Source organism: Syzygium oleosum, unplaced genomic scaffold (genome assembly GCF_021117445.2).
Source record: "Syzygium oleosum isolate NSW1041296 unplaced genomic scaffold, Sole_v2.1 Sole_v2.49, whole genome shotgun sequence".
Classification (NCBI taxonomy): Eukaryota; Viridiplantae; Streptophyta; class Magnoliopsida; order Myrtales; family Myrtaceae; genus Syzygium; species Syzygium oleosum.
In genome coordinates this window covers 1,353,325-1,380,978 of record NW_026607533.1, presented here as the reverse complement: position 1 = coordinate 1,380,978, position 27,654 = coordinate 1,353,325, and the positions used below count along the sequence as shown (strand labels likewise).

At 41.7% G+C, this 27,654-nt stretch overlaps 4 protein-coding genes across 7 annotated transcripts; 2 read left to right on the top strand and 2 right to left on the bottom strand.

The window, feature by feature from the left end:
• Window positions 1–235: 235 nt before the first annotated feature.
• On the bottom strand, window positions 236–7,342 carry LOC115689574 (meiosis-specific protein ASY3). Of its 3 annotated transcripts, XM_056307072.1 has the most exons (11): window positions 7,082–7,342; window positions 4,843–6,124; window positions 4,598–4,758; window positions 4,344–4,470; window positions 3,274–3,414; window positions 3,096–3,159; window positions 2,840–2,989; window positions 2,702–2,760; window positions 1,800–1,934; window positions 1,219–1,310; window positions 236–821 (listed from the first exon to the last, which is right to left on the bottom strand). In XM_056307072.1, exons 2-11 carry the CDS (start codon window positions 6,116–6,118, stop codon window positions 750–752), a joined length of 2,277 nt encoding a protein of 758 aa, XP_056163047.1. In that variant the 5' UTR covers window positions 6,119–6,124; window positions 7,082–7,342; the 3' UTR covers window positions 236–749. The 3 variants fall into 3 exon arrangements, with proteins under 3 accessions (XP_056163047.1, XP_030471521.1, XP_056163046.1); XM_030615661.2 differs by having other exon boundaries at window positions 4,598–6,124; XM_056307071.1 differs by lacking the exon at window positions 7,082–7,342 and adding an exon at window positions 6,464–6,611 and having other exon boundaries at window positions 4,598–6,124.
• A 736-nt stretch (window positions 7,343–8,078) lies between these two features.
• LOC115689557 (protoporphyrinogen oxidase 1, chloroplastic) lies at window positions 8,079–13,746 on the top strand. The gene is made up of 9 exons (XM_030615635.2): window positions 8,079–8,597; window positions 9,177–9,362; window positions 9,506–9,590; window positions 10,430–10,577; window positions 10,666–10,746; window positions 10,882–11,053; window positions 12,062–12,221; window positions 12,352–12,455; window positions 13,138–13,746. The coding sequence occupies exons 1-9, from the start codon at window positions 8,220–8,222 to the stop codon at window positions 13,435–13,437; spliced, it is 1,614 nt and encodes a 537-aa protein (XP_030471495.1). The 5' UTR covers window positions 8,079–8,219; the 3' UTR covers window positions 13,438–13,746.
• A 5,902-nt stretch (window positions 13,747–19,648) lies between these two features.
• On the top strand, window positions 19,649–20,956 carry LOC115689531 (auxin-responsive protein IAA30). Its single transcript, XM_030615596.2, has 4 exons — window positions 19,649–19,844; window positions 19,954–20,120; window positions 20,280–20,376; window positions 20,668–20,956. The coding sequence occupies exons 1-4, from the start codon at window positions 19,693–19,695 to the stop codon at window positions 20,714–20,716; spliced, it is 465 nt and encodes a 154-aa protein (XP_030471456.1). The 5' UTR covers window positions 19,649–19,692; the 3' UTR covers window positions 20,717–20,956.
• A 983-nt stretch (window positions 20,957–21,939) lies between these two features.
• On the bottom strand, window positions 21,940–26,500 carry LOC115689530 (probable polygalacturonase). Of its 2 annotated transcripts, none has more exons than XM_030615592.2 (7): window positions 25,721–26,500; window positions 25,471–25,538; window positions 24,465–24,782; window positions 23,901–24,021; window positions 23,658–23,832; window positions 23,473–23,543; window positions 21,940–22,975 (listed from the first exon to the last, which is right to left on the bottom strand). In XM_030615592.2, the coding sequence occupies exons 2-7, from the start codon at window positions 25,486–25,488 to the stop codon at window positions 22,260–22,262; spliced, it is 1,419 nt and encodes a 472-aa protein (XP_030471452.1). In that variant the 5' UTR covers window positions 25,489–25,538; window positions 25,721–26,500; the 3' UTR covers window positions 21,940–22,259. The 2 variants fall into 2 exon arrangements, with proteins under 2 accessions (XP_030471452.1, XP_030471453.1); XM_030615593.2 differs by having other exon boundaries at window positions 25,931–26,500.
• Window positions 26,501–27,654: the final 1,154 nt, after the last annotated feature.

Genomic DNA, 27,654 nt, shown 5'->3' with positions numbered 1-27,654 from the left:
TGAGGAAAAGCAGTTGTAGCTTGCTCCAGTGATTTCGCAGGTCTAGGAGTGGCCCACTCTTAAGGAGTCGCTGGCCGGGTTGAGATAGCTTTTCCAGGGGCTGCCGGTGTTGCACCTAGCTTCGATGCTTTGCCTTCAGGTATATCATAATCTGAACAGGCACAAAGCATACAAAGCATGTTCATTTGTATGCTCCCACAAAAGGCCGACTGATAGTTCTCACACTAAACAACTGAAAGGAACATAATTTGCCAGCACCGGCCAACTAGCAATTGGACGATTTGCTATGCGACAATCCATCCTACTCTTTTTATTTTCCAGAACGTGTGTGTATGTATACATATTGTCAAATTGCTAGAAAGTGAATGAAGACGTCTTTCAAAGTAGTTGCTAGAAAGATGTCACAATCTGTCTACGAGCTAGTGAAAATAATGCGTGCCATTACAAGCTGCGCTGCTTCAAATACCGGAAACCAAATGAAACCACCTGTTTGCTATGAACAGATCCCAATCGTCAAATTCTCCTATAACCTTGTTACCCTCAATGAGCAATATCAAGAACCGAAAATGCCTACCATACCGCCCTCGATGATGGAGATCTAAATATGAGAATGTACAAGCAAAAGCATAAACTATGAAAGATATTTCAGATTAGAAAGATGATTTGTTTCGGGCTCTTCGTATGGTTTACTATCCTCCAGACCTGTCCACAGAGCGGATGCCATTTGCAAACCAGAAGTAGACATGATTTCAAGATAGAAGTCCTCCTTCTAAACACTTCTCCATGACAAGTTTCAGCTGGAGCAGTTGCTCCCTCGCCAACTGCAATCAATATTGAAAAGAAAATTGTCACAAGGCCATATAAAAAACTCCTAATCTTGTCTTGGCTCTAATTTAGTCATGCGTGATCACATGATGTCCTATCACCCTAATCTCTGGAGGATCAGACCGCAAACAACCATAGCATGAGTAGTTGGAGGTACAGAATATTGCAAAAACATCAATCTACATGAAAACAATCGAGATCTAAATAGAGATCAAAGTCCGAGCCACACTTCCTTGTAAGTGAAACAGCCCAATGAGTAGCGCTTCTGAATGTCTACTGGCCGATGAGTGGCAAGTATGGCAAGCTAGGTTCTATAATACATGCTAGGTCAAGATTTAACATGCTTGACGTGCTACCAGTATATTTTTGCTGGCATGAAGTCAAGAAACTTACATTGTTCATGTCCGAGATCCTTTTCTCAGCATCATGGAGTTGGGTCCCAATTGCTTCTTCCAGTTGCGAGATAAGTTTCTTGTGTGAAGCTTCTGAAATTGCAGAGAGTGAAGAGAAGTGTTAGTAACGAAAACCAACAGTATCAAATCTTAAATTTCAACATAGTTGCACCTGCACCCAACTCATTCATTATTATGCAGTGAAGAGAACAACTCAGCCAATTAATACACATCCGTTAAGCCATAGGTCTAGAAGCATATGGAATTAAGTAAAGCTGTGCTCAAAGCACCTTCTTATACTACATGTGGATTTCTCAAAGAACTAAAAGATTTAATCTTATCTGTATTCAGCAGTCAGGCTCTACTGTCAAACTTCGGTCTAAGATTCTTTATTGATGCATCCTTAGACACAAGGATTGTTTGTGAGATCATGAGATCATATTTATCTTCATTTGTCCCAGAAAATCTTGATTTATACCAACATATGTGAATTTCAAGATGACAAAGCATTTCTAAAGTAGTCAGATTAGACTCCTCATGCCTGCTTCATGCAGCAAACCCCACCAGAGCAAAAGAACATACTCTGCTTCTCCATAACTTCTGCCAACTGTATTTTGTTCTTCTCGAGACCTTCGATCGTGCCTTTGAAACTCTGAAGGTGCCTATTTATCTCTTTTATAAAGTTCCCGTGAATTAAATTGAGTTGTTCATCTTGCTCTGCAATTAAGAAGCAAAGAAACGAAGTGATGTGCAAGACTCCTAAGGGAGCAAAGGATGACCAAGGCTACTAAAAAATGTAACCTTCCAAAGGCATGATGCAAACAATGAAACACGTACAATACCCTTAGTGCGACTATAGTATATCCAAAGTCAGATTAAAATAGTAACCAAATTACTGGAGTTATCTTAGCTCTCAGCATAATGTCCCTAGATCACAAGTACATTGTAGATGAAACTTTCTTGACCATGGAAAGGTTTTACCAAATCTTAACTCATGCCAGTGCGAAAGTAGTGACAAGTGCCATTTATGATATGCAAGGATCATATATATATAAGGGTTGTTTTAATATGTAAGGGCCAGATATAATTCTAAATCATGGCAACCTATGATGAAGAAGCTTGTCATCGTGGTCATTTTCATCTGGTGACGTCACCTTCCAACAATCAATTCTACAAGTTACGGGAGGAGGACCTTGACTGTGGACTGTGGTCTTTATTTTTCTTTCACTCTAATAGATAAAAGCCAACAAATGGTTCTACAAAAAGTATTTAAACAATGTGACAGAACAGGACTCTCCATTGATTTGTTTCCACATGTAATGGAAGGATCAAAATTTCACACAGAAAAATTGCCAAAGAGGCACATAGTTCATAGTCGCTAAATGAGAGTAAAATTTTGGAAGTTGTTATGAACATTTAGTCAGTTCTACTTTTCTAATGCTATCGTCGAATAGCATATGACAGCCTGTGAGAATAGTTCTTACCTTGAAATTCTGTTTCTAGACGTTTCCTTTTTTGTTTGTTTAGGCTTTTGAGCTTCCCCCTAAAGGAAGGAAAGAGATATTGTAATGCGCAAGGATATTGACTATTCAGTTAATAAGGCCTAGCTTACGTATACCTACATGTCTGATTGAATTTGAGACTCAACAGTTTGCAGCTGCACACGAATCCTCTCAGTGACGGATGTCAAAATTTCGGCAGACTTCTTTCTGGTAAGTGACTTCAACTTGCTTTTAAGCTTCTCCAAGGCCAAGGCAAGCAATCCAATGTCCCTGAAGAATCATTAAGTATCATGAAATTACGAGTGAGCAGGAAGCAACTCATAAAGAGACTATCCTGTTATGTTAGGAAATTGAAAGAGGGAAAAACGAAGTGAACTTTGTGTATCCATCCTCTGTATTCTCTTCCACTGTATGTCGCCCCAAATTGCTTTCTCCAGTCTCTGCAATTTCAAGATGAGACATACAATTAGTTGAGAAGCTTATGCACGAAGAGAAAACAACTTATAAGGTGTTTGAGACTAGAGAAGGAAGAAAAGATAGTGCAGGCCTAATGCCTTTTGGAGAGATTGAGGCAGGATCAGAATCACGAGACTGAATGCCTTCATCACTGCACTGCCTCTTATTTCTATGCAACATAAACCTCAGTTTCTCAGCAACACCAGTTTTTGGTGAGAATGGCTCCTCTTTGTGAGGACCTGCGGAAGAATGTTATAAGCGGCTAAGAAAATTACTCATGAGGAAGGTCAGCAGATAAAAGAGAAGATAGTAAAAAGGAGAAAACTCCAGAAGGAAAAGGCACAATCCATGGCTACCTGTTTTTTTTTGTGTTTTTTTTTTGGCCAATTTTCAACCGGTTAAGACTAATAAATTATGTAGTGCTTTATTTTACTCCAAATGTTGATCACAAATACTTGATTAAACACTTTATCTAGCATGCATCCAGCACGAGCACCCTCATCAACCCATATTTAAGAAATTAAGCAAATATTTAAGTAGTAGACTATAAGCTACTTCAGTTGGATGATTATAATTCATGCAAATGGGTTATAGTTGTCAGTGAAACTCACCGACACTGCATCTTAAATATCATATCAGTATCCTTAGTTTTCTTAGTTAGTCCTTACTGAAATAAATCTTAGGTTCTACTTAGTGCCAGTTAATCACTCTTGCAAAATTATTCTACTGAGGCAACATGTCTAATCCCAGACGCAATAAGGGGATTTCAAGTTGCCATGTACATAAGGGAACAGATGTTATTATAAATTCAACTTGAATTATTATTTTAGCGATGAATCCAAGAATTTAGCTCTTCTAAACTACTAATGCCTCTCAACAGCCACATGTAATTTTGCATCCTAATTGATTTGATGATATACATCTGCATGACAAAACTATATTTCAGCAGTTATCAAATTTAACCTTAGTTACAGATACACATTTGTCATAAACATCAATTCCTTAACAAGATATGTACAGCAATTGCAAACCCCGATCCCATGATGCTTGCAATCCACGGGGGAATAATATTAGAGCACTAGTTATTATACCGATATCCACCTGTCATCAATTCTGTGATGAAATTTGCAATCAGCAACTGAAGCAATGGGTTCCATGATGGATATACCTTCTTTCTCAGAGCTCTCTGACTCTTTCTCTTCAGATGATGATTCAGATGAGCTATGATCTATGTCATTCTCCTTCGAAAGGACTGCATTTCTCGGAGGAGAATCTGGAAGCTCCTTTGCAACTTCCTGGATGTTTAATAAGGAAGCCAATTGACAGACAAAACTGTATTCAAGTATATAAAGTATAAACATCCTTATCAATGATTCAATATCATCATTAAAAAGCAGAAACACGATAAACAACAGAGGATACAAAAGCTTCAGATTGCACCCTAGATCCATCTTGAAACTTCCTCGAAAGGAAACTCTTGAAGCTGAAGATATCTTCCTTGTCAAAAATTCCTTTTCCTTGCGCAATATTACCAACTTCCTGCTCTGCCTGGTCTTCTTGAATGAATGGACTTGGTGAGGAACCTGCCATCCGAGTTCTTTGAAATGTTGGACTTGGGAAATCATCTTGCCGATCAACATAACCTTTTGGGAATATGTTACCAGTACCTTCTCTCTGGTCCTTATTTTTGGCTAAAGCTGGGCTGTTAATAGCTTCATGCTGACATGGCTTGCTTATTGCTGGTTGCTTGGGGAGATCTTTTTCTCGACAAATCTGTTCCAGCTTGATGTTGACAGGCAAAGTAAATTCATGCAAGCTTCGTCTTCTGTAACCATGTGAAGATGATCTTTCCTCTGATGGTGAATTTTCATTTTTGTCAGTTGAGTGCTGATTCTCATCCTGATTGTTCTTCGAAGAAAATGAAAGCTTGCGTGGATCGATTCTGGCATATGTTCTCTCAGTTTTCTTGTTGCTGATAACTTTTGAGGAACTTCCTTTAGCAGTACCTCGTATTCCAATGTGCCCCTCTTCAAATGTGAAGACATTTCTTTCTTTGGATTTCTGTTTGTAAGCCGAGAGAAGGCCACTTTCTAATTTCTTCGGTTTTGACTTACTTGAGGCTCTTTTTCGGGTCAAAGCCCGAGTCACCGGCCTTCTATTTGTAGGATCTGAACTTTCAGAATCATTCTCTATCGTATCTGAATTTTGCTTAGGCTTGATAACTGTGTCGCCTGTTTGATTCTGGTTCTGCTCTGGCTGAAGCGAAGTGACACCAACCTCAACAGGTTGCAAGCTGGGCTTCTCTTTGTTAGGTGAGGAAACAGTTTCCAGCAACTCCCGGAGCTTGATCCTCAAAGATTCACTTCGGTTCTTCACTAGACTGCCAGTCTTGTCCCCCAGAGTTACTCCATTTGATGTAAGCACTACCCTTACAGTCGAAGATGCACACTTATGCACAGTCTCTGGGTTTTCATTCCTCTCTCTATTTATCTTGTGGTCATCAAGCCTTTTCTGGCTGACATGGTCAGATTGTAATAATGAGGCCTGGTTGGGAAAAAGTCGAACTGAATGATCTACTGGCGCACCTTTCAATCCATTGAGTTTGCTGTGCATCTCATTTTTGTCTGTTTTAGTTCCAGTAAGCTTTGCACGAAATACACCTTCCGAATCTGCTGAGTTCTTGTGAATAGATCTTTTAGTAATCCATGGGGATCCTTCATGCTCCTGACATTCATTTTGCCTTCCTCTGTTACTAGCTACACCTCCTCCAGCTAAATCTTGTTTGTTAGCGTCTACACCAAGCTCAGTTGGCATCGCAACCTCAGTGTCCCTCACTGGTCCAGGTTTCCTCCTTGCTGATGAGTCAACCATAATTCCTATGGAAATTTTCCTTGATTGGCTGCTTGTAAAGAAGTTACTTCCATAACTGCGAATGTCACTCATCTGATCCTGCACCCAAGATAATGCCAAACGTGAAACCTCTGATCCAATCAATTCTCAAATGTGTTAGTCGCAAGATTTCAGCCCGTTCATAACAATTTTTCCCTCGGAGCGAAGAAAACCAAGGCGGCCTGAATATAATGCACGAAGCATGAATTAAACTTAAACCCCCGAATTAACAGGGCGAACAAAAAACTTATTCAAGCTTGCTTTAATGGTTGGTTATATTTTTGCCATCAACACTTATGGGTGTCATTGAGTAACTTTGACAGACAAGAACGAAAGCAAATTATAGGCATGGAAACATCTTATTGTCCGTGTCTTAAGATTGTGGGTGCAGGTACTTACAACTCTTGTATTGCGTAGTAGCAGAGTAATATCTGCAGTCTCAGCTAAGAAAATACGTAATGCACAGAAGCAGTTATTGAATCCAGAACCAGAAAGTGAACGGCGACAATCAATTAAAGAATCCAACAGTCAATGTCATAGCGGATTCTGCAAAAGGACCACAGATCAGACTCGACAAATTCGTATGGATAACATCTAGCCAAATCTGGGCTAAATCTCTAACAAAAACCGAATCAGATGCTTAGTTACACTAATCCTCCTTCCTCGTCGTTGATAATGCCGCCATCTAACCGTTTTCAGTCTGGCTCTTCTCGGACGAATCCAGACGTCTAATCAGTTCTTATTAAGATACAACAGCCGCTGCCGACGTCAGAATTCCACAAACTTGTTTGAGCAGCCTCCTGAACTTCGCCGTTCTCTCAAGACCATCGCAACCGCACAAACGCACCTACGAAATTCAGACAAGCACGCGAGGGAGACAGTTCCTTGCCGATCCGATTCTCAAACTATCGCCGTTCCAATGCCGACGAAAACAAAACGACGCAACGAGCTCGCTCGCAAACCGATTCGCCTCATCGCGCGAGCCGAAAGAAGAAATCAGAGACGTCGACTGATTACCTGATTCCGAGCGGCGGAAGGACGAACGAACGAAATCAGATGTACGCACGAACGGAAGCTGAACCGCTCGAGGAAGCGTGATCGCCGAAAACGAATCCGAAGACGCCGCAAGCGCAGGGCTTCGGCGATCGAAGGAGAAGGCGAGATCCGATCAGAAATGGCGACTGACGGAGGCTTCGGGGAGAGAGAGAAGCGAAGCTTTTCGCTCAGCCTCTCGGAGTCGCGGTGAAGAAGAAGAAGAAAGAAGAAGAAGAAGAGGAGGAGCAGTGAAGTTAAGGCGGGAAAAAAGGGGGACGCGAGGATTTTGTGAACTGGAACGCTAGAGGTCGCGCTAATATACGCGTCGGTGCGCACTGCGCACCCCGTGACGTATGCGAAAATTTACAAGCTGGCATTTTCGTTTTCGCTACCGCCAAAATTATTATTATTTTTTTCCCAAAAATTATCCGCTTTATAACACCAACCGAAATTTATGCAAATTATGGTTTTTTTTTAATAAAAAAAATGTCTTTGAGAGGTTTCATCTGATTAGCGTGAATGATAGCTACATCAAATGATCGCCGCATTTAGAGAATTGATAGAAATGTAAAGATAATAACGGAAATTACCAATTTCGTAAACACGTCGTGACATAACTGTAAGTTCACGCACAATACACGTACCAATGCTAGTAAGAAAGACATCATAAGCAATTTATTCAAAATGATATTTCACCTCATTTATGTAAAAAATTTTTTTTATCTCGGCTGGTTCCTGGACCCACTTTTGGACCGGATCCCGAGTGAATCCGGATCCGTTGGGCAGTTCCCAAATTCCACAAATTGAGAACCGGCCATTCTAGTCCAGTCCGGTTCCTGGGTAAGGAGACGACTTTAATTTTTTAGCAAACTATATTTACCGAGCAGCTGACGTGGCACGAGACTGAGGTGTCGGCAGCGTCGGCAGCGTCGGCAGATCCCCTCTCTCTCCCGTCGTCCGACAAATTATCCGGCGCAAACCAATAAAAAATCTCCCCGATCCCGCGAACCAGATTTCATCATCCGATAACGGCTCTCCTTTTCACTGTACAAACTCAAAACGTTCGGCGAGGCAATCCACCAAACACCTCGCCGTCGCTCCCTCCTCCCGCCCGCCCGCCATGATGGCCACCCTCACCGCCACCGCCGCCGCCGCCTCCTCCCCCGCCTCCTCCGTCGCCGTCCGCCCGTTCCGAGCCCACAAGCCCTCCCGCGCGCCCGCCGGGATCCGGTGCTCCGTCGCCGAGGGCCCCGCGATCTCCCAGCCGAGGGCCGCCGGCGGGGGACTGGTTGATTGCGTGGTGGTCGGGGGCGGGATCAGCGGGCTCTGCATCGCCCAGGCGCTCGCCACGAAGCACCGCGACAGGGCCCCCGACGTGGTCGTCACCGAGGCCAGGGACCGCGTCGGCGGCAACATCACCACCGTCGAGAGGGACGGCTACCTGTGGGAGGAGGGGCCCAATAGTTTCCAGCCCTCCGATCCCATACTCACCATGGTGGTGAGTCCTATCGCCCTAGCTGATTTTTTAGCCCGTTTTGCTCCGAGTGGGTTCTTGTTGTGGGATGGGTGTTGCGAAGAAGCTGTCTAGGGGAAATTTGCTTAGTCGTCAGGTCATTAGATAAGTGAAATTATGGCAATTTCATTCATGAGGAGAATTGCGACGGTGGGAAGAGGAAACGAGAGGCACATTTTCCTGTGTGTATCGGGTAGCTGTGTGCATTGTGTATCTGCAGGACTGTCGTTTTAGCTTGGTACTGGACTGGACTGTAGCTTCGTTGGAGAGAGGGGCCAGAGAGATATAGAAGCAAACATTGAGAGGAGGGTGCTCCTATTAGAAAGCTGAAGATATAGATGAATTTAAAATTTTATTTGACTTGATTTCTAGTGTTGATTCAGTAAAGCTGCGTCTCGTCTTGTTGGTTTGTTTTACTCTGAACTCCTCATATTTGAAGATTTTTGTAGACTTGGTCTGGTTATAAGAGGAATATCGATGTTTGATTCCTCCAATAGTAACATAAGTTGCCATGCATGTCGTGTACCTGCATGTATGATGCACCGCTTCTGTTCAATGTTGCAGGTGGATAGTGGTTTAAAAGATGATTTGGTATTGGGAGACCCTGACGCCCCTCGATTTGTACTATGGAATGGGAAATTGAGGCCAGTACCCTCCAAACCAACTGATCTTCCATTCTTTGATTTAATGAGCATTGGCGGCAAGCTCAGGGCCGGCTTTGGTGCACTTGGAATCCGCCCTCCTCCACCAGTGTGTCTTTTAACCTTTCTCTAAATAGCTTATTTTAGCTGCATATCACTCTTTGACATGGTGAAGGTATGTATCACATCTAATATAGATAGTCATTTGGAGTAAATAGCCTCATTCCTTTAAGTTTTTGACAAAGGTGACAGGGTCGCGAGGAATCAGTTGAGGAGTTTGTGCGGCGCAATCTTGGTGATGAGGTTTTTGAACGCCTTATAGAGCCATTCTGTTCAGGTGACATTTTGTAGTTTTCATCACATTGTATATATTCATTGAAAGCATTTTATTTTTAGACATTTTTTGAAGTCAGTGTACTTCATCCTGCATTCTGCCTCGATCCTGGGCCCTTCAGGGCTCTGACAAGGGAACTAGCAATATCTTTAAAAACTTTTCCCCTATTCACAAGGAGCACAATTTTTTTTTTTGGTCGAACACAAGGAGCACATTTGTAATGATTTGCTGTATGCATTTCTGATTTCCGTTTAAGAATCACTCCTTTATGGTATTCCTTGCTTAAAATGTGCTTCAATTTTCGCTTAGATTGGTCTTATGCGAATATCCCGTGCGTTCTAAGTCCCAATATCACTACTTTGCAGAATATTGGGATTTTGAATCAGAGAAATACCATAGACAGGAACCTGTCTTTTGTGACTCTCTAAATATACGATTGCTGCTTTCATAATTCTTTTGTTAAATATTATAGTCAGTTGATTATGTTTTTCTTTCATCATTAATGAACCTGTTGTGTACAGCTTCCCCCTGGCGATAAGTCTTGAGATTAAGTTGGGTGTGTCATATAGTTCAATTAATAAGAGGTAGTCAGGAGAACATGTTTTATTGGTTTCTCCACAAAATGCAGTGGGTCAACAGCAAGCTGCACCATTATCAGTTGTAATTTTGAACTGTTATTGGGTGGTTGGGGTACATGTGCTCCTATTGCTCCTAAGTCCTTAGAACAGAGGACTCACGTAGGGACCACCTCATAAGATACATCCCCGACTGCATATGCAGGCAGTGTATTTTACAATTTTTCCATTGATTTTAAGATAATAGTGGCAGTTTCTTCTGCACAGGTGTTTATGCAGGTGATCCTTCAAAACTGAGTATGAAAGCTGCCTTTGGAAAAGTTTGGAAGTTAGAGCAAATTGGTGGCAGTATTATTGGCGGCACTTTCAAAACCATCCAAGAAAAAAATAAAGCTCCTGCCGCACCTCGAGACCCGTAATGACTTGAAAATAGTGATTCTTACCAAGTATAGTTCTTCCACAGGATCACCTTTTCACTTAGTTTAACTTTTTGGTTTTTGTAGGCGTCTGCCAAAACCAAAGGGCCAGACAGTTGGATCCTTTAGGAAGGGACTCATGATGTTGCCAAATGCAATATATGAAAGGTCTCTTTGTCCTTTGTACTCTTCTTTTGGAAAAATGAGTATCATCATTTTATGGCCTGAAGAATTTTGGCTACTAAGTGCAAGATTTTATTCATTAAATGCAATATTCTTGACCGGCTGCAAATGATTTGGCAGGTTAGGTAGCAAATTAAAATTATCCTGGAAGCTTTTGAGTATCACTAGATTGGATAATTGGGGATACAACTTGACTTATGAAACGCCGGAAGGAGTGGTTTCTTTGCAGACTAAGAGTGTGGTCATGACTATCCCGTCCCATGTTGCCAGTGGTCTATTGCGTCCTCTATCTGTGAGTCTCATTTTAATCCAGACTTAAAAATGTTTCAGTTCCTTTCTCCTGCATATTCTCTGAAGCTTCTTGCTGAATTTGCTTGTGTCAATCTAAGAAAAACTTGTTTTGTTTAAAAGTCTAGGTTTAAATTAGTTCTTGACACTATTTTCTCTTGTTTGATCATCTGCATCAGCTGGCGATGATTTTAATCATAATTAAAATCATTTATCATCAATGATAGTGTCAGGACTGAAAGGATTCTCTTCAAGTGTACTGCAAAAAGCAGCCACAAAAAAAGAACAAAAAGAAAATCTTTGTAAACAATTTCATTAGAAGATTATTAAAAAAATTCGTTCAGTTTAGCAAAAAGGGAGGAGCTGAAAGCCGAAACTGTCGAGTTTCAAGTCTCTTATGAGCTTCGATTAATAGTGTTATGTTGATACTGCCTGGTATCCTTGGAAGTTTGTCAATGGACCATCTGCTGGCCTGCTTTGAGTCTTCCACGTAGCTGGGGTCCACCATAAGTATTGTGCTGATCTCTATGATGTTTCCGACCATGTTTCTATAGATTATGAACCAAATATCAAGTAAGATGCTAGTTAGACAGATTGTTAGGATACATCGTGTGCATGTTTTTTGGGACAAACTAAACAGTCAGATTCAAGTACTACGAATAAATGCGAAATTGCTGCTCCATTTATTTGTTTATTTTTGGTCTATTGTAGGATTTGTTTTTTGGGCTGTTGTGGCTACATTTAGTCAATTAAAGAAGCCCGCTGAGATCTTTTACTAACTTGTGACACGTATTAGGTAGGACAACCTCGATTAATTCATCAAATCTTGGGATGCATGAAAAGTCGATAGGATCCAGAGTCCATGGTTCAATTGTGCATTTAGGTGTGGTACTTTTACCTGATTATAGCCACATATCAGAGGGCCCACCATAAAGTTAGATGAATTGACCATGCATCTCCAGGCCTTAAATCTTCAGAATCATTATTTGTAATTTCTGTTCTCTTGTTTCAGGCTGCTGCTGCAGATGCATTATCAAAATTTTATTACCCTCCAGTTGCAGCAGTGACCATTTCATATCCAAAGGAAGCTATCAGGTCAGAGCGTTTGATAGATGGTGAACTCAAGGGGTTTGGTCAGTTACATCCTCGTAGCCAGGGGGTGGAAACTCTAGGTGTGGTTTCTTATAACAGTGAGCTTTATTGGAGAAAGAATATTTTCATGCAGTAAAATCAATTGTTAAAGTTTCTTGTCAGAATTTAACAATATTTCCTGCCAGCTTAGCTGCTTGGGTTGCACTGCAGGAACTTTATACAGCTCTTCACTTTTCCCAAACAGAGCACCAGAAGGAAGGGTTTTGCTATTGAACTATATTGGAGGGGCCCTTAATCCTGGAATTGTGTCCAAGGTAAGAGATTTGTGTAGTCAAATTGTCAAATCTAGTTCATTGGTGATATTTTGTGCAAACTGATGTGGTGTTGAGGGAGGTTATGTCAGCATAATGGAGAACGGTGGTACCGTGTTAACATGTCATATGGTATCCGGGTATGCTGATACAGAAGAGATTTTCTCCTTTTGTGGAGCTGCTATGAGCACTTTTTCTCTCGTATTAGCTGTTGTGAAGTATTAAGAAGTCAATCGCCCGTTATGAAGAGGGTCTAGATTGCATTCTTTTCCTTCTTTCTATATGGTGCTAATTTATACCTAATTGCAAATCAGGTATAACAGTTCTCTGGCTTCTTTGGGAAGCAGAATATATTTAATGACTGGTCATATTGCAGCTTCACTCCATCTGTGTTTTATGAGTGTACTAAAAAGCTTGAAGAGATATGGAATTCTTTCTTGCAATAAGAATATCTTATAGTTAAACAGGTTCAAGTCTCATGCCAATTATGAAAATCTTATTGTTAAACAGGTTCAAGTCTCATGCCAATTATGAAAATCTTATTGTTAAACAGGTTCAAGTCTCATGCCAAATCAAACTTGTTCCACTAGCCTAGTTAATTCTAGCAGATAGCTTTTAATTTAAGTCCTGTATTTTCTCTGATGCCTCCTACCACATACTCTTACCAATGGCACATCTATTGCAGACACCAGGAGAACTTGTGGAAGCAGTTGATAGGGACTTGAGGAAGATGCTTATAAATCCCGGTACAAAGGATCCACTTGTCTTGGGCGTGAGAGTGTGGCCACAAGCTATTCCACAATTTTTGGTAGGTCATTTGGACCACCTAGATTCTGCCAAAGCCGCTTTAAAGGACATTGGCTTCCAAGGTATGTTTCTAGGTGGCAACTATGTATCTGGAGTGGCCTTAGGCCGATGTGTGGAAGGTGCTTACGAAGTTGCTGCTGAGGTGTCAAATTTCTTGTCGCTATATGCTTACAAATAGTCCTCCAAGTACTGGATTGAGCTCTTTGTGATCCTCAGTTTAGCTGCATAAAGTTTTGAAACTAGCGATGGTACTTGTTTTAGGCACGTAGTGGGTATTCTTTGTTTTATTCTCTGTAAGAACAAGGCTGTTTAATCGGTAGGAGTGGGTCAATAGGATAGAATAGGGGAAGATTACATTTGGATGGTCAATCAATCTATGTCGTGATATAACCGCCGTATCATTTTTCATCGGGCCATGTAGCATCGTACTGTGTTATTTAGAGGGACTTCGCTGGTGGGAATCTACTTCTTATGTACTATTGTTTAATCATTTGTGCAAGCAACTATTAGATGATTAGGGAAGGAAGAACACTAGAAGTACCCAAAATTTATATACGGCGCTCACTTTAGTGCCAAAAGTTTCCGCAAGATGACTTAAGTGCCAAACTTTTTGAAAAACGATCACTTAAATGCCAACTCCGGTTAGTTTGGCCGGAAATCGGACATGGCATTTTTTTATTAATTTCTGAAGCCGATGTGACTCGTCGGAGGTTTAGTCAGCATGTACACTTCAAAACGAAGTAGTTTAGCATGTACACTCCGATTTTTTAAATATTTTTTTTGATTTTTTTCTTTTTTCCTTTTTTTTCTGTTTTTCTTTTCTTTCTTCTTCTTCTACCTTTGGCCGGTGACCGGACACCGGCCACCAGCCATGGCCGGCCGCTTGGCCTCGCCCACCACAAGCAAGGGGCGGCCTCGCTGGCAGCTGGCGAGGTCGGCCTCGCCAAATCTGGGCAAGGCTGCCGTTGAAAGCCACAGGTGAGGGCCGGAGGCCGACCCTTGCCGGGGTTCACCCGCCCTCGCCCAAGCGAGGGCCGGTCGGGCCTCGCCTGTGGCGGGCGACGGCGGCCTTGTCCGGGCGAGGCCAGGTGGCCAGCCATGGCCGATGTCCCGAGTTCGGTCACCGGCCAAAGGTAGAAGAAGAAGAAAGAAAAGAAAAAAAGAAAAAATCGGAAAAAATATTTGAAAAATCAAAATATACACATGGAAATGTTGCATAGATTGATTTTTTTTTTAAAGAAACCCAATTCAGATTAAAAATTTTAATTATAAAAGCCACGCATTACTTTGGCCAAAATTTCTCGCCGTTGGCACTTAAATGATCGTTTTTTCTTTGATTTGGCACTTAAGTGATCCGGGGAAAACTTTTGGCACTAAAATGAGCGCCGTACACAAATTTTGGCACTTCCAGTGTTCTTCCCCCGATGATTCGGATTCAGTTGACAAATTTTTCGCCTTGCCGAGGACTTTTGGTAAGATTTCAAGATGGGATGGACGAAAAACATGTTCCTGGCCTTGAGATACATGATTAGATGGTGTTTGGCGCGTACGTGGAATTGTTTCTACACAGCTTTTGAAAAGGTTGTCTCAGCTTCAACGAGGGCTTTTGACAGATAGGCGGAATTCGAACATCCTGACGCTCACTTATTACCTCGCAAATGATGCTTTCGAGGAAGTCCCTCTCACTTGGTATTAGTATAGCTTCGAGTCCTGTATGTATATAGCTTCTTTTCCTTGTGTAGTGAGTTTCCATCAGCTAATGGCAGATCGACCTCATTCGACTTCTTTGCAAATGTTGTCACTCTCACGCCATGAAATTTCTGGACACGGCGAGGTAAAAAAAAGTCATCAGGGAAATCACGAGTGAACAGCTGTTAAAGAGAGGGGGGAAAGCTGTCCCCAAACACAGGCTAAAAGCTGGATCGTGCCTCGGTTAGGGGCCTGGGATCTGGAGACAGACGATGGGGAAAGGGACAAAATCCGAAATCTTTGACCGTCCGCAACCTCAGCAGTCCAAAAGACGAGACAAGATCATAAAGACGGAAAATCAGCCTCACGACAAACGTTAGATCGGGAGAATCCATAGAAAGAAAAGGCAAATTTGTCTCGAAGGCTTTCGGGAAAGTATTCAACATGGAAACTAGACCATCCATGTGACCCGATTCATGAGCATTTATATATTGAGCCATACCACGAACGAGTCCCTTTTTTACACAGATTTCGAACTTTCATCCCGGTGAATTGCAAAGTAGAATCGAATCCAGGTAGCTGTCGGAAGGAAAGAAAAGAAACGAAATCAAGATCGAAATGGTCGCAATGCTTTTTGTGCTTTTACATTCCAAAAGAAGAAGAAAGCAAATTGTGGCCAATGAACTCCAATCAAATGAATCATGTGCGGATGCATTTTTGCGTTCTTTAATAAGCACAGTCGCCAACAATCATATGTTTTTTGGCCAGTTTTCATGGCATTTACTCGCTTTTCTTGGCTGCCACGCTTTAAGAATTTACAGAAAGATCGTCGATGATGACACCTCATTATTAAATAGAAAAATTTTCAATTGACCCCGTGAAATTTGTTTCGAATGACGCTCCAAATTTGATAAATGCACCCTCAATGCACCCTCACTCTAATTACTCTTAAGGAAAAATCGGAGGTCGAACCCTCGTTGGTTCTTGGGGGGCGTCGCCGCCGCTGTCTGGCCTCCCATACCCTCTCTCTGTCTCTCTCGGGTTTAGTTTTAATTATAATTTTCGTTACAATTTATGATTTTTTTTTACAAGATCGCCCTTGAAATTAACACATGAGATGCGCGTGTGCGTTCTCCTACCATTTTTTCATAGCCGATTAGTGGAGATGCAAATCGACACACGCTACTCAAGTTCAGAGGACCATTCGAGACAATCTCAAATTCAGAGCTACTTTATAAAATACGATCCCTCTCTTCAGATACCGATTTGAATTTTCTCGCAAGATAACGCCGGAATATATTCGCCGATCACCCCATAAAAGAGATAATGAAAAAAAGAAAAGTATTTCGCCCATACATATATAATCTTTTTTTTTTTTTTGAAAGAAAAAGGTTTACCCTAGGTCAATTGAAGCAACAATGTGGTAGGGAAGGTAGGGGACATCAGTCCCTTTTTCCCCCCGGTCCTTTTCCTTTTTTTCCCCCCTCAGCATTTCCCTGTTGAAATTTTGAGGAACCACCCAACAAATCTTTTTGAACATTTGGCGTTTCTTTAGGTCCAAGATTTGGATTTCTTGTTCCCCTCCTAGTCGAAAAAGCACCAAGCGCAGTAGGGCACGCGAAAATTGGAACACGTGGGCGGAGGGATTTTTGTTCTGGAGCGAGGAGGGGAGATGAAGTTTTTACTTAGCACGTCGTGCATGGGATGGGTGGTGTCGCTCTTTTCAATCTTTGGCCCCCCACCCCTCCCTCTCTTTCTCGTGCTCCCCAAAACCCTAATTGATTGCATGTCCCTTAATTGGGATCTTATCTCTTTTTAATCTGTGGTTAATTAGCATTGCCCTTCGGCTCCCACGTGAATCTAGCAGTCATTTCGATTTTGCCCCGTTTGAAAATTGCCATCAAATCGCCGTGTCGTCGGTTCACATGAAAGCTCGTATCGGCTGTTTCCACGTTTCGATCGACCGTGAATAGTCTCGTTGGAAGTACGTCGGTGTGCTTTTTTTCTCTTTAGTTTGTGGTTAATTAGCATTGCCCTCCAGCTCCCACGTGAATCTAGTGTTCATTTTGATTTGCCCGTTTTATAATTCCCATCCAATCGCCGGGTCCATTCACATGAAAGTTCGTATTGACTGTTTTCACGCTTCGATCGACTATGAATAGTCTCGTTTGAATAGGCTAGAGTAGGTCGATGTGGTTTTTCGAGCTGTCTCTTTGTATACAATTGTGGGATACAGATTACCGACTATTGAGATATTTAGATTTATATTGATTATTTGACGAGACTCACAAAATAAACAAGACACATTCAGAATAAGCCGGCGCTCACTGGATGTGGACAATTGATGGATGTTTTTAAATTTGGCCAATTTAGTCATAAACCTATTATACGGCAGCCATTTCAATCCTAGACTTTTTAATTTGACGAATTTAATCCTAAACCTCTTGACGATTTTCCAATACAGTTCTTCCAGTCAATTTCGGTTAGAAATCGCTGATATGGACGTCGATAGGGGGGAGCAATTCCAGGGTCGATCCAAGTTCCACGTAGAACCTACCTTGTCGAAACCGGTTCCCTAGTTTTTGGAATCTAGAACTTACTTTGCATATCATGAAACCTGAAATCTACGTTATCAATCGATTCTTGGGTCTACTCAGGAACCGGTCAATTTCTTCTTTTTTTTGTTTCATTTTTTTTCTTCCTTTTTTTGTTTTATTTTTAATTAAGCAAAATGAAAGTGAACACAAGAACCAAAATCCTCAATTGTTAATAACAACAATCAATAAAAGATGAACACATAAAATAAAATAAAAAATAAAAAGTTCAAAATACATAACCATAGTTCATCGATTCCTGGTTCGGTTCTTCCCTTGGAACCAAGAATCGAACCGCATAGTACCTGTTTCACCTTTTCTTGAAATTGGAAATTAGACCGATAATCGTGGAAACCTGAAATCGGACTAGCTCTTGTAGCCAGTTCAGTCTAGTTCTCGATTCTACTTTGAAACCACGTTCTCTCCTAAACGCTGGCCATTCTACATAGTACAGCCGGCGTTGACGTCGACGGCTTTAAATACTTAGATTTATTGCCTTACGCCCAATGAAGAAGACACTACACTCTCAAAGCACCGAACGATCTTTCATCCACAAACGATAAAAAGTGACGATAAGCACCCGAACCACGAGAAAAATGTTTTACAAATCAAACCCCGAAAAACTCCGGACCGAAACCACGAGAAAAATGTTTTACAAATCTTTTCGTTCCGGCATGCCAGTCACGCACGGGTCATCATGCCATTCCCATTTATACGTGGAACCATGTTTCGTGTGTTCATGTCTCGTGACTCGATAGTCTCATGTTTCCTCATCCCTAAACATCGAAAGAGCCGGTTTCGGTTCACCATCTACCTCCCCTGCTTTTAATAACGCCCTTCTCTAGCTTCTCTATTACCAATACCAAAAAAAAAAAATCAAGTCAAATCGCATTAAAAATCGATGGGTCAATGCACTGATCCATTGAACACTGATCTGAGGTCGTCCGGGTCAAGTTCAAAATTGATTGATTTGCTCGTGTAATTAAATGGGGGTTCCACTCCCATCGATGACCCCTTTTTGTATCCACGTCCAATGCACGGAGGCTGTCCACATTCGTTCGCTTCGATTGTGAAGGGGGACCAATTCCAGAAGAAGCTCTTACGTAAAACGCGAGATTTGGGGAAGGGGTATTCGTGGGAAGAAAAATGTTTTTCTTTTTATTAATGTGAATTTCTCTACTGAAAAGGGCCGAAAAAGAAGTTTTCGAAAGAAAAAAAAAATTTGCCCATTTTGCATGAGCAATTTAATTTGTGGGCTAAATTTAAAGATGTAGCCGAAAAGGGATGTGGACGCTTGCCAAGGATTTGATGGATCGACCCGAAACCCGAAAAAATGGCGAGCATTTCAAAAAGTAGAACGCGCATGAAGCAACTTGTCCAAAATTACATATTCGAATGCGATTATAATTGGAAATTCCCAATCTTGGTAAGTCATTGAAAGGTCATGTCTCGATCACGAGATGTAAAAAATAAAGTTAGGTATTGCCGGGGTCGGAGCAAGAAAAAAATTCTAAACCAATAGGAAAGGACTGAGGCGTGTATACACCGAAATATTAAATGAAAGAGTGAATGAAATCTGTCTAGCTACGGGACAGGATAACATGCGTTGTGAATGGAAGTTTAATGTTGTTTTGAACGGTTCATTCGAACGCGAATCGTGGGTCATGGACCTTAAAATCTGTCGAGTGTCATGTCAGCTCGTCATCGCAGCAACGATGTTGATGGATGATTTCTGTACGAGACACAACCCTTTCGATGACAGTGCACATACAACGCACCCTGAAGACGTGGCGGTCAATCTTGGTCCAAAGAACAGGCCGTTGCCGCCAAAGTACGCAGTTCAAGAAACCCAAGATCACACGTCAAGGCCACTGCTGTTCAATACGCGCGTGACACATGTGTTCGTGTCGCCTCCCATGATGACATCCCAGTCCAGTGGGCGAGCGATGGCCGGAAAGAAACTCAGGAAAAGAAAGAAACATCTCTCTCTCTCCTCTCTCCTTAACGATGTCTCAAATTTCAATTCTACTTTTGCTTTTTCAAACCATTAAATTACTCACTTTTGCTCTGTGTATAAGAGCCAAAGGTGGCGGCTCGATCTGATCACACACAGAGGAAGGAGGAGGAGGAGGAGGAGGGAGGAGGAGAAAATGGGCAAAGGGAGCAGCTCCTCGTCGGCTTCCTCATCGACAGCTTCGTCCCTGTCTCGGCGTCTCAAGAAACGCCTCACCACAGATCTCAACCTCGCGATCGGATTCTCGCCAGCTTCTGACCAAGATCACAATCACCCTTTTTCTCCAAAGTACTCAATGCCACCAGTTGAATTTGTTTGTTTGTTGAACCTTCTGCCCTTCTCCCTTCGTGTTCTGATCTGCGTGTTGAATGAGTCTCTCATCTCTTTTCCTCTGTAGGGAGGCTATTGAAGAAGAAGGAGATGAATGTGGCAACGCGGCTACCTTCTACGTGAAGGTTTACATGGAGGGCATTCCCATCGGTAGGAAATTGGACCTGCTGGCTCATGATGGATATTGTGACTTGATCAGAACTCTAGATTACATGTTCAACACCAATATCATGTGTAAGTACCAAGTGTCACAAGTGTTCTTGGTTGTTCTGTTCTGTTCTTTCTTTCTTTTTTCGTGGGTAATCTTCTTTTCGGGTTTTGCTTTCACCAAGAACGTATTTAGTTGTTTTTAGAGATTGATGGGGGTTCTAAAGTGAATTTTGATTAGAGCAGGGTCAGAAGAGGAAGGAGCTCAATGTGGAGGGTGCCATGTGTTGTTATATGAAGACAAGGAAGGGGACTGGTTGATGGTTGGGGATGTTCCTTGGGAGTAAGTTTCAACTTCATTCTTCTTCCCTCTTTTTTGATTATCTCCGTTTTCCTGATGTTTCAACTTCAAATTTCGTCGGAAGAATACCCAATCTCGTCCATTCATTAATAAGGCGTCGAGAAGTAAGTAACAGATGAATCTCATTAACACGTCTGCGGTGCATCCTAATGAAAATGGTAAAACGTGCAAAAAATCACTTTAAAGATGGTCCTTTTCCAACATTAATGTAATGTGTTTGTGAAACTGTTTCACGATCCTTTCTTTCTTTTGGGTCAATTCGATATGATGCAGGATGTTCCTGTCAAGTGTGAAGAGACTGAAGATCACAAGAATCGAGTGATTTTGCAAGACGTTCCTGTTCATCCACCATAAGACAAATTTTGCTTTCTCTCTCTCTCTCTCTGCCTCTCGGCATCTCCTTTTGCAGAGCAATGTGAAGATGAGTTGTCCATGGATGTGCCCCTTCTTTTTGGGCCGAAGTCACACACACGTGCTTAAAAGCCTGATGATAGTTCTGTGTATATAAATCACACCCAATGATATGACAACAGTCAACAAGAGTTTCTTCTCTCTTTTCCTACATGAGTTGCTCAATTGTTAAATCACTGTGCATGCCAAAATTTCACGTCTTTGCTGAACAAACTACTACAAATAACAGTAAGTACTTCGATCTTTCGATCACTTTACGTAATGGCGGCATCGGCAAACAAGTGCCTGTGCACATGCGGACAGTCCATAGCAAAAACTCTAGTTTTTTTTCGAGTGTGCGTGAGCAAATTTGAGCTTCAGTCCAAACCAAAATCAAGTAATATGGGCTGCTTGTAACTAAGTGTTGGAGCAGAATATAGTGGGCCTGGTATGTACCAATCCAGGCACAACTGAACTCCTCCACTCAGGTTTCATTTCCCATAGAAAACCTTGACATATGATTTTCAGACCCATTGAACCTTTGTCAAAGAAATGGGCTGATGGAGAAAGGCAAGAGATTTTTCACTCTATGGCAGAATCAACTGATCGCTGTGGCTCCAAACGAAGAAGCTGGGGCTAACCGTCTGACACGCCTTCCAAAAGACAAAACCGTGAGGTCCACCGGCGTAAACCAGACAATACCTCGCTTGTACTTACTCGCCTCATCCCTTTTGTAACCCGGAATTACATCTTAGGCAAATTTGCATTGGCATTGTATTCCAATTAGTCAAAGTTCATCGGAAGTTTCATTGGCTATCAGCTTTACTATTGTGAGGAAAGACAAACAATATGACAATGAGAGTACACAGCTGGAAGTTTCCCCACGAACTGAATGGTTGGATTGTTCATTGCTGAGATTCCAATTCACACTTTCGTAAAATGAAAAAACAAGAACTTCAGATGATGATATCAATAGTAACGTAAATTTCCCTTTCATGGTGAGGGGATGCAGCTTCCAGGAAAAACCATATTTCACCAGTTTGCTTCATCTCTTTTGCCAACATTTTGTCCTCAACCAGAAGATGAGATTCTTAATAGACTTATACGTGAATGCACATTTATTGCTTGTCGTACGGCCAGATGGAAAAAAAGAAAGAAAGAAAGGATATCTTAGCTACAATAAGAGAAAATTTACAAAGATTACAAATTAATCTATCTTTAGTATGTTATCTTACACAAAAAAATTATTTGTGACTGCACACCAAGCTACAAGGAAAACAATCATCTCTCACTACCATCTCACAGTTCAACAACCATCAGCAACCCAATTCTGCTTTTGATGTTGTGGACACTTTTTTTTATTGTCGCAGGGAAACGGCAATGGCCGGTCGCTCTGAGAGCTGGCAAAAATTCAAAACTCTTCAACAAATATTCGACATCCAATGAAGAAGGTGTTTTGGCCTCCAAGAAACATGCTATGTTTCGAGGTAAGTCCACCAAGATAGCAACCGAGCACCTTTGTTTCGTATTCTATGTCCCTGCGAGGAAACACTCGATAGATGGTAACACTCAGTGCAATGATCTGGGAATATACTTTCTTCAAGAGGTTTGCAAGTCTGAGGGCTCACTAAACTGGAGTAACCTTGAACATTCGAACAGTTCCAGGGAGACATCGAGTTTACACTGAGTGTGATGTTGTATAGGCAGATATTGATGAAATTATCGCCCTCAATACCCTCCATAAGCCCTGCTACCGTTATATTCTCCCCGCGGATGTCTTTAAAAGTGATCCTTTCTATTTTGGGCAGCGCATTGGGGTCGTAAGATTCATCCGGGTGCTCCCCATAGAGAGCGGTGAATCTTATGGCTACACTTACATTAGCCATTGTAACATTAGATATGAACACGTTCCTCACATAACCGCCTCTTCCTGGAGATGTTTTTATTCTAATGCCAGCGGTGGAGTTGAAGAACACGATGTCCTCTGCATGGACGTCTGATACTCCTCCAGACATCTCACTTCCAATCGCGATCCCTGAGCTATGAGTCTCACCGAAGAGCCGGCGAATGATGATGTTTTTACTAGGACGACCATATGATATGCCGTACTCGTCCCAACCGCTTTTGATAGCGATCACATCATCACCTGTGCTTATGTAACAGTCTTCTATGCATACATCATCGCTGGAGTCTAGATGAATTAAACCGTGAAAAAAGTCAGCACTCTGTTCAACGTCATGCGGTGGAATAGACAGTTCGTGCAATATCAAAATGATATCTAGTCTACAAAAAAGAGGCATTATAATAAGGAAATAATAAGGAAGTGTGACAGGAGGAATTATGAAATCAGAATTTGAATTCAACCTCACATTGTGTTGGAATTGGAAGAAGATATTCTCATTTTTCCGTTGGAATGAACATGGAGGGGGTCTATTCATAATAGGTCACTCACTATAGGGGAATATCAGATTGTTATATGAACATCTTATCATCCAATGGAGACTAAAAAAGGGTTATAGATGCTTATGTTCCAAAAAGCATCAAGGGTTTGTAATAAGCATAATGGAAACTTGACTCTAATGAGCAAATTCAATAAGCTCAATGGATATAAATCTGCAGTTTTGGATTTGATAGACCTCTGGAAATATAAAAATTGCAATAAATAACAGTCTAGGAGAAAGACCTTACCAGGATCAATTCCATCTGTGTTCGGTGAATCAAGAGGAGCGCGGATGGTGACTTTCTGAATGATAACTTGGCTGTGAATCGAGAAAAACAATCTCAAGTCCCCCTAGTTCATGAAAACTTCATTTTTGCACAGTTTATACAGGCAGATAGAAAACTGAAGAATTCAAGCCACAGATCAGACAAACCTGCAATATACAGGATGGATGGTCCAGAATGGCGAATTTAAGAAGGTGAGGTTCGAGATGACAACCCCAGTGGAGTTCATCAACTCGACTAGATGTGGCCGAGTATAGTCCAGGGTTTTGTTTCTAAACCGTTCCCACCACATGCTGCCTTGACCATCGATAGTTCCATTTTCGCCTGCACAAGGGAAATATGCAATATGAAGAGGACTCATAAGGAAATGGATTCTCATTTATATCACTCACCTGTAATTACCACATCCGTTAAATTGCGTCCAAAAATGAGACTCCGATGCCTTCCACCAGGCAACTCCCTACCACGGCCATATGATGGTAAAGGATCAACAATGGGCCAATCCTCCGTGTTCTGAAGCAAAGACGTTGATTTTCTTTACTAAACTGGGCATCATCTTTTAGCTTCAAAGCCACTTTTACTGTGCTACTACAATAAGACGTTAATTACTGATACCCAGGTGAGTTACAGACATTAAATATGCCAAAACGAAAATTCTGGGTAGCTTCTCTTCCTTTATGTTCTTGGCAAAAACTCTTCGATATTCCGTTTAGAAAGGGCCAACTTGGAGTATCAAATGGTAAGATAAGGTGAAAAATGAGATCATCCTTTTATTTTGCTAGATAATTTCAATAACATAACAAGCAAAAATAACACAGAGGCCAGCTCGCTAGTTTCGAAAGACTGGTCAAGTTCTATAGGTGGAGAACCAAGTTTTGCACTCAAGTCAAGTCCCTCAACCAGTATATGCAAAATTAAATCAATTTGGTCGACCTTGATTAATGATTAATCAGTACCGTGGATCCAATAATTACTGCACCCTTGTCCAGCCACAGGGTGAGATGGCTGATGAGGTCGAAGCTTCCTGTCAACCACCTGCCAGCAGGGACAAAAAGCTTGGCCCCTCCTTTGTCCGCAAACGAATTAAGATAGAAGATGGCATTCTGAAACGCTTTTGTGTTGAGAGTGACACCATCTCCAACTGCTCCAAATTCGGTGATTGTGACGCTGTGAGGTCGAACTCTTTCCTCGTTATGCAGTTCGCAATGTGAACTTCCCATGGCAACCCATTGAGAAGGACCAAGCAACGCGAGTAGCACCAGCACATCCACCAACTGAAATCATGGAACCGCTACACTTTCAGTAAACAAACAATTTCGCAAGACTCTACTTCAAGAAGCTCCATATGAAGCATTCTCAAACATATCATAGAGTGCCAAGTTTGTGTCGACAGCTGTATCGTCATCAGCTAGTTCAGACATAAAACCTAAACAGGTAAAGGGAATAAAATGAAAACTGAAAAGGTGACTAAGCATTAAGCAGGCAAATGAAAGCACATATTCCAGCTATTAAAGCTCCACCTAAATGAAAATTTAAGATGAACCCAACTCATTTAAGAGTTTCCCATTTGGTTAATAGACAAGAAAAGCTGGTCAGAATAGCAACAATTTGTCAAAAAGAAATTCAACACAAAGTGAAAAAAAAAGCCAAGTCCATTAAAGGTGGGACAAAAACAAAAGAATTCAACTGCTCGGCTTGAACAAGTGAGCAAATAACAGTAGGACTTCACCAACACACTTCTAGTTTCGCTCATCAGATCCAAACAAGTAGTCTTTTCCAGCTAAATGAAGCAAAATGTGAATCATGGGTAGAGCCAGATTACACTCTTAGCTCCAGTACTGATTGATCCATCTCAACCATTCCTTTGAGATCATACCACAAACACTACTTGTCCGTTTCAGCTAAGTTTTCGCAATGAGAAAGAGAGAGAGAAAGACCAAATTTGAAGGAACTTAAACTTACAATAAAGTGACTCTTCATATGACTGAGATCTGGTCTACCTCCCTGGAGCTCAAGCACCAGAAAAGAAGCTGCAACAGTAAAAAACCAACCAAAAATTAAAAACAAAAGATTACCAAACACCTGCTTTGCTTAATTCTCTGCCGATCTCAATCCTCAATTGAAGCCCCACCAAAAAAAAAAAAGAATAAAAAAACAGGCTTTGACAAGAAGAAACAGAAAGGAATGGTGTTGATGGAAATCAAGATCCAACCCCAGAAATGTTCGAGTGGGAACACTGGGAAGTGATGAGAGAGCTCGCACGAGCACCACCAGTTCACGTCCAAATCGTTGATTGACAGTGACCGTTTTCGCCACCCAAATCATTCAGCAAGTTGGTCCACCACGACCCTCCATCACTCGTGCCTCTTGAAAAGCTACAACGTTTCTTATATGGGACTCGAAAAAAAGAAAGAAAGATCACCTCTTTATCAAGACCCTCTTGGTGCGTAACGTGACCGAGGGGACTGATCGAGGAAAGACAGAGATCACGCAAAAAAGGATCGAAATTCAAGGTGGGGTCACGGGAATTCCCCTGTTCTCCCGTCTCCGCGGGTGCTGCGCTTGACTCAACTTGAGAAGAAGAAGAAGAAGAAGAAGAAGAAGAAGGGAGAAGCAGCAGCAGCAACAGCAGCAGCGCGGCAGGGACTCTGTTTTTATTTATCTTTCGGAAGAGCCCAATCTAATGCTTGTGTTTGGATCATGTGCGCTTCAATGCTAGGCGGAGAGAAAGAGGGAGAGGGAGGGAGGAGTGAGGATGCATGGGGCATCTTTCAGTCTCTCACCCGCACAGTGACACCCCTCTCCTCTCTCTTCTCTCCTCCTCCTCGTCCTTGTCTCAGTGCAATGTGGAAATTGGCATCTTCCTTAAAAACTCAAATCATGAAAGGTTCGTGATTTCCGCTGAACAACTGCCCTATAGCTTCACTCCCCGTCTTGCGGCTTATCTCATCTACTTAACAGCGTGGTTCTACTGTTCTGGTTTCTCTTTTTCACCCCCGCCCCCCCCATGATTTCTTTTTTCTCTCTCTCTCTCTCTTGCTCTTGCCAAATGGGATTACAGTCCACTGGCCATAATCAATTCATGTTCAATCAAATACCCAATGGCTCCTGTAGAATCTACCTAAAAAACCCACTTCTCAATACCTTCTACCGGAGCTTAGCTTACAATCCTAGGCTCTGTTTTCCATCTGGTCTTGGTCAATTTCTGCATTTAGTAAAAAGAGGACATTTGCATATCATTTTCCATGTTAATGTTCATCCCAACTAAAGCTCGGTCCAAGTATATTTCCTTGGGCCGGCGAAGATGGAAAATGACCGGAATGCCCTTGAGATCTTTTCACATCCAACGAGAGCCTTAGGTTTGGGGACGACATTCGGCCCGTTTCATGTAGAGGGGACCACCACCAGCTCAGATTTGACCCCATAAGGAAGCTACATGCTTGGAGGAAAAAAAAAGAAAAAAAAAATTTAATTTCTTTATGTCTAATGATAAATAGTCTCCTTGCTTTTCACTCCTAACCTTTTTCTAGTGTTAAGGAAACATACTGTTATTAGACAGGGAACATTATTATTTTCGTGCCCCTCAGACATGTAAAAGATTGATTGATAGCAATCCATTTGCTGATCCATAATAATAAAGAAGAAAAAAAAAACCGAATTTTTCGGGTTTGAGAACTCCTAATGCGAAAGTCTACGTTAGCATGGATGAAAACCGTACTGTGCCGGCTCTCATTTAACCAATCTGGTGAGTTATCGAGTTTGAGAACTCTTCGATGAAATATGTGTTCAACCCCAATTAGTTTATCATATCCTGTTGAGTGAACGTTTGCTGTGTTGGCATGTCTCAATCTATCTGGTAAGTATCCTCAGTTAGCTATGAGGATTACCAAAATGTAAAAGAAAACTAGGGAAAGAAAAGTTTTAACATCAAGTGACCTCAGAATTTAGACAGCTTATGGTCGGAGGAAATAATGTCTAAAAAGAGGGGGACAGAGGTGGAAGGCAGGACAAGAGAGGAACAAGGAGGGAAAGTGAGACTTGAGTGTTTGTGGGATGGTTTTGGTTTCCAAAGTCAAGCATCCAATGCAGTGCAGTGCCACTTGATTTTCGCACCTATGAATGAAAAGGGACATGAATGTCTCTCCA

What these genes read in the sequence shown, in the direction of transcription:
- LOC115689574 (XM_030615661.2), bottom strand. Translation starts at nt 6,118, where the DNA reads ATGAGTGACATTCGCAGTTATGGAAGTAACTTCTTTACAAGCAGCCAA. An exon ending in AGAAGTTATGGAGAAGCAGA is followed by an intron (nt 1,311 to 1,799) that starts GTATGTTCTTTT and finishes CTGCAATTTCAG; the next exon opens with AAGCTTCACACAAGAAACTT. An exon ending in GGATCTCGGACATGAACAAT is followed by an intron (nt 822 to 1,218) that starts GTAAGTTTCTTG and finishes TATTGATTGCAG; the next exon opens with TTGGCGAGGGAGCAACTGCT.
- LOC115689557 (XM_030615635.2), top strand. Translation starts at nt 8,220, where the DNA reads ATGATGGCCACCCTCACCGCCACCGCCGCCGCCGCCTCCTCCCCCGCC. An exon ending in TATAGAGCCATTCTGTTCAG is followed by an intron (nt 9,591 to 10,429) that starts GTGACATTTTGT and finishes TCTTCTGCACAG; the next exon opens with GTGTTTATGCAGGTGATCCT. An exon ending in CCAAATGCAATATATGAAAG is followed by an intron (nt 10,747 to 10,881) that starts GTCTCTTTGTCC and finishes ATGATTTGGCAG; the next exon opens with GTTAGGTAGCAAATTAAAAT.
- LOC115689531 (XM_030615596.2), top strand. Translation starts at nt 19,693, where the DNA reads ATGGGCAAAGGGAGCAGCTCCTCGTCGGCTTCCTCATCGACAGCTTCG. An exon ending in GTTCAACACCAATATCATGT is followed by an intron (nt 20,121 to 20,279) that starts GTAAGTACCAAG and finishes TGATTAGAGCAG; the next exon opens with GGTCAGAAGAGGAAGGAGCT. An exon ending in GTTGGGGATGTTCCTTGGGA is followed by an intron (nt 20,377 to 20,667) that starts GTAAGTTTCAAC and finishes GATATGATGCAG; the next exon opens with GATGTTCCTGTCAAGTGTGA.
- LOC115689530 (XM_030615592.2), bottom strand. An exon ending in AACGGATGTGGTAATTACAG is followed by an intron (nt 23,833 to 23,900) that starts GTGAGTGATATA and finishes TCCCTTGTGCAG; the next exon opens with GCGAAAATGGAACTATCGAT. An exon ending in CACAGATGGAATTGATCCTG is followed by an intron (nt 22,976 to 23,472) that starts GTAAGGTCTTTC and finishes TAATTCATCTAG; the next exon opens with ACTCCAGCGATGATGTATGC.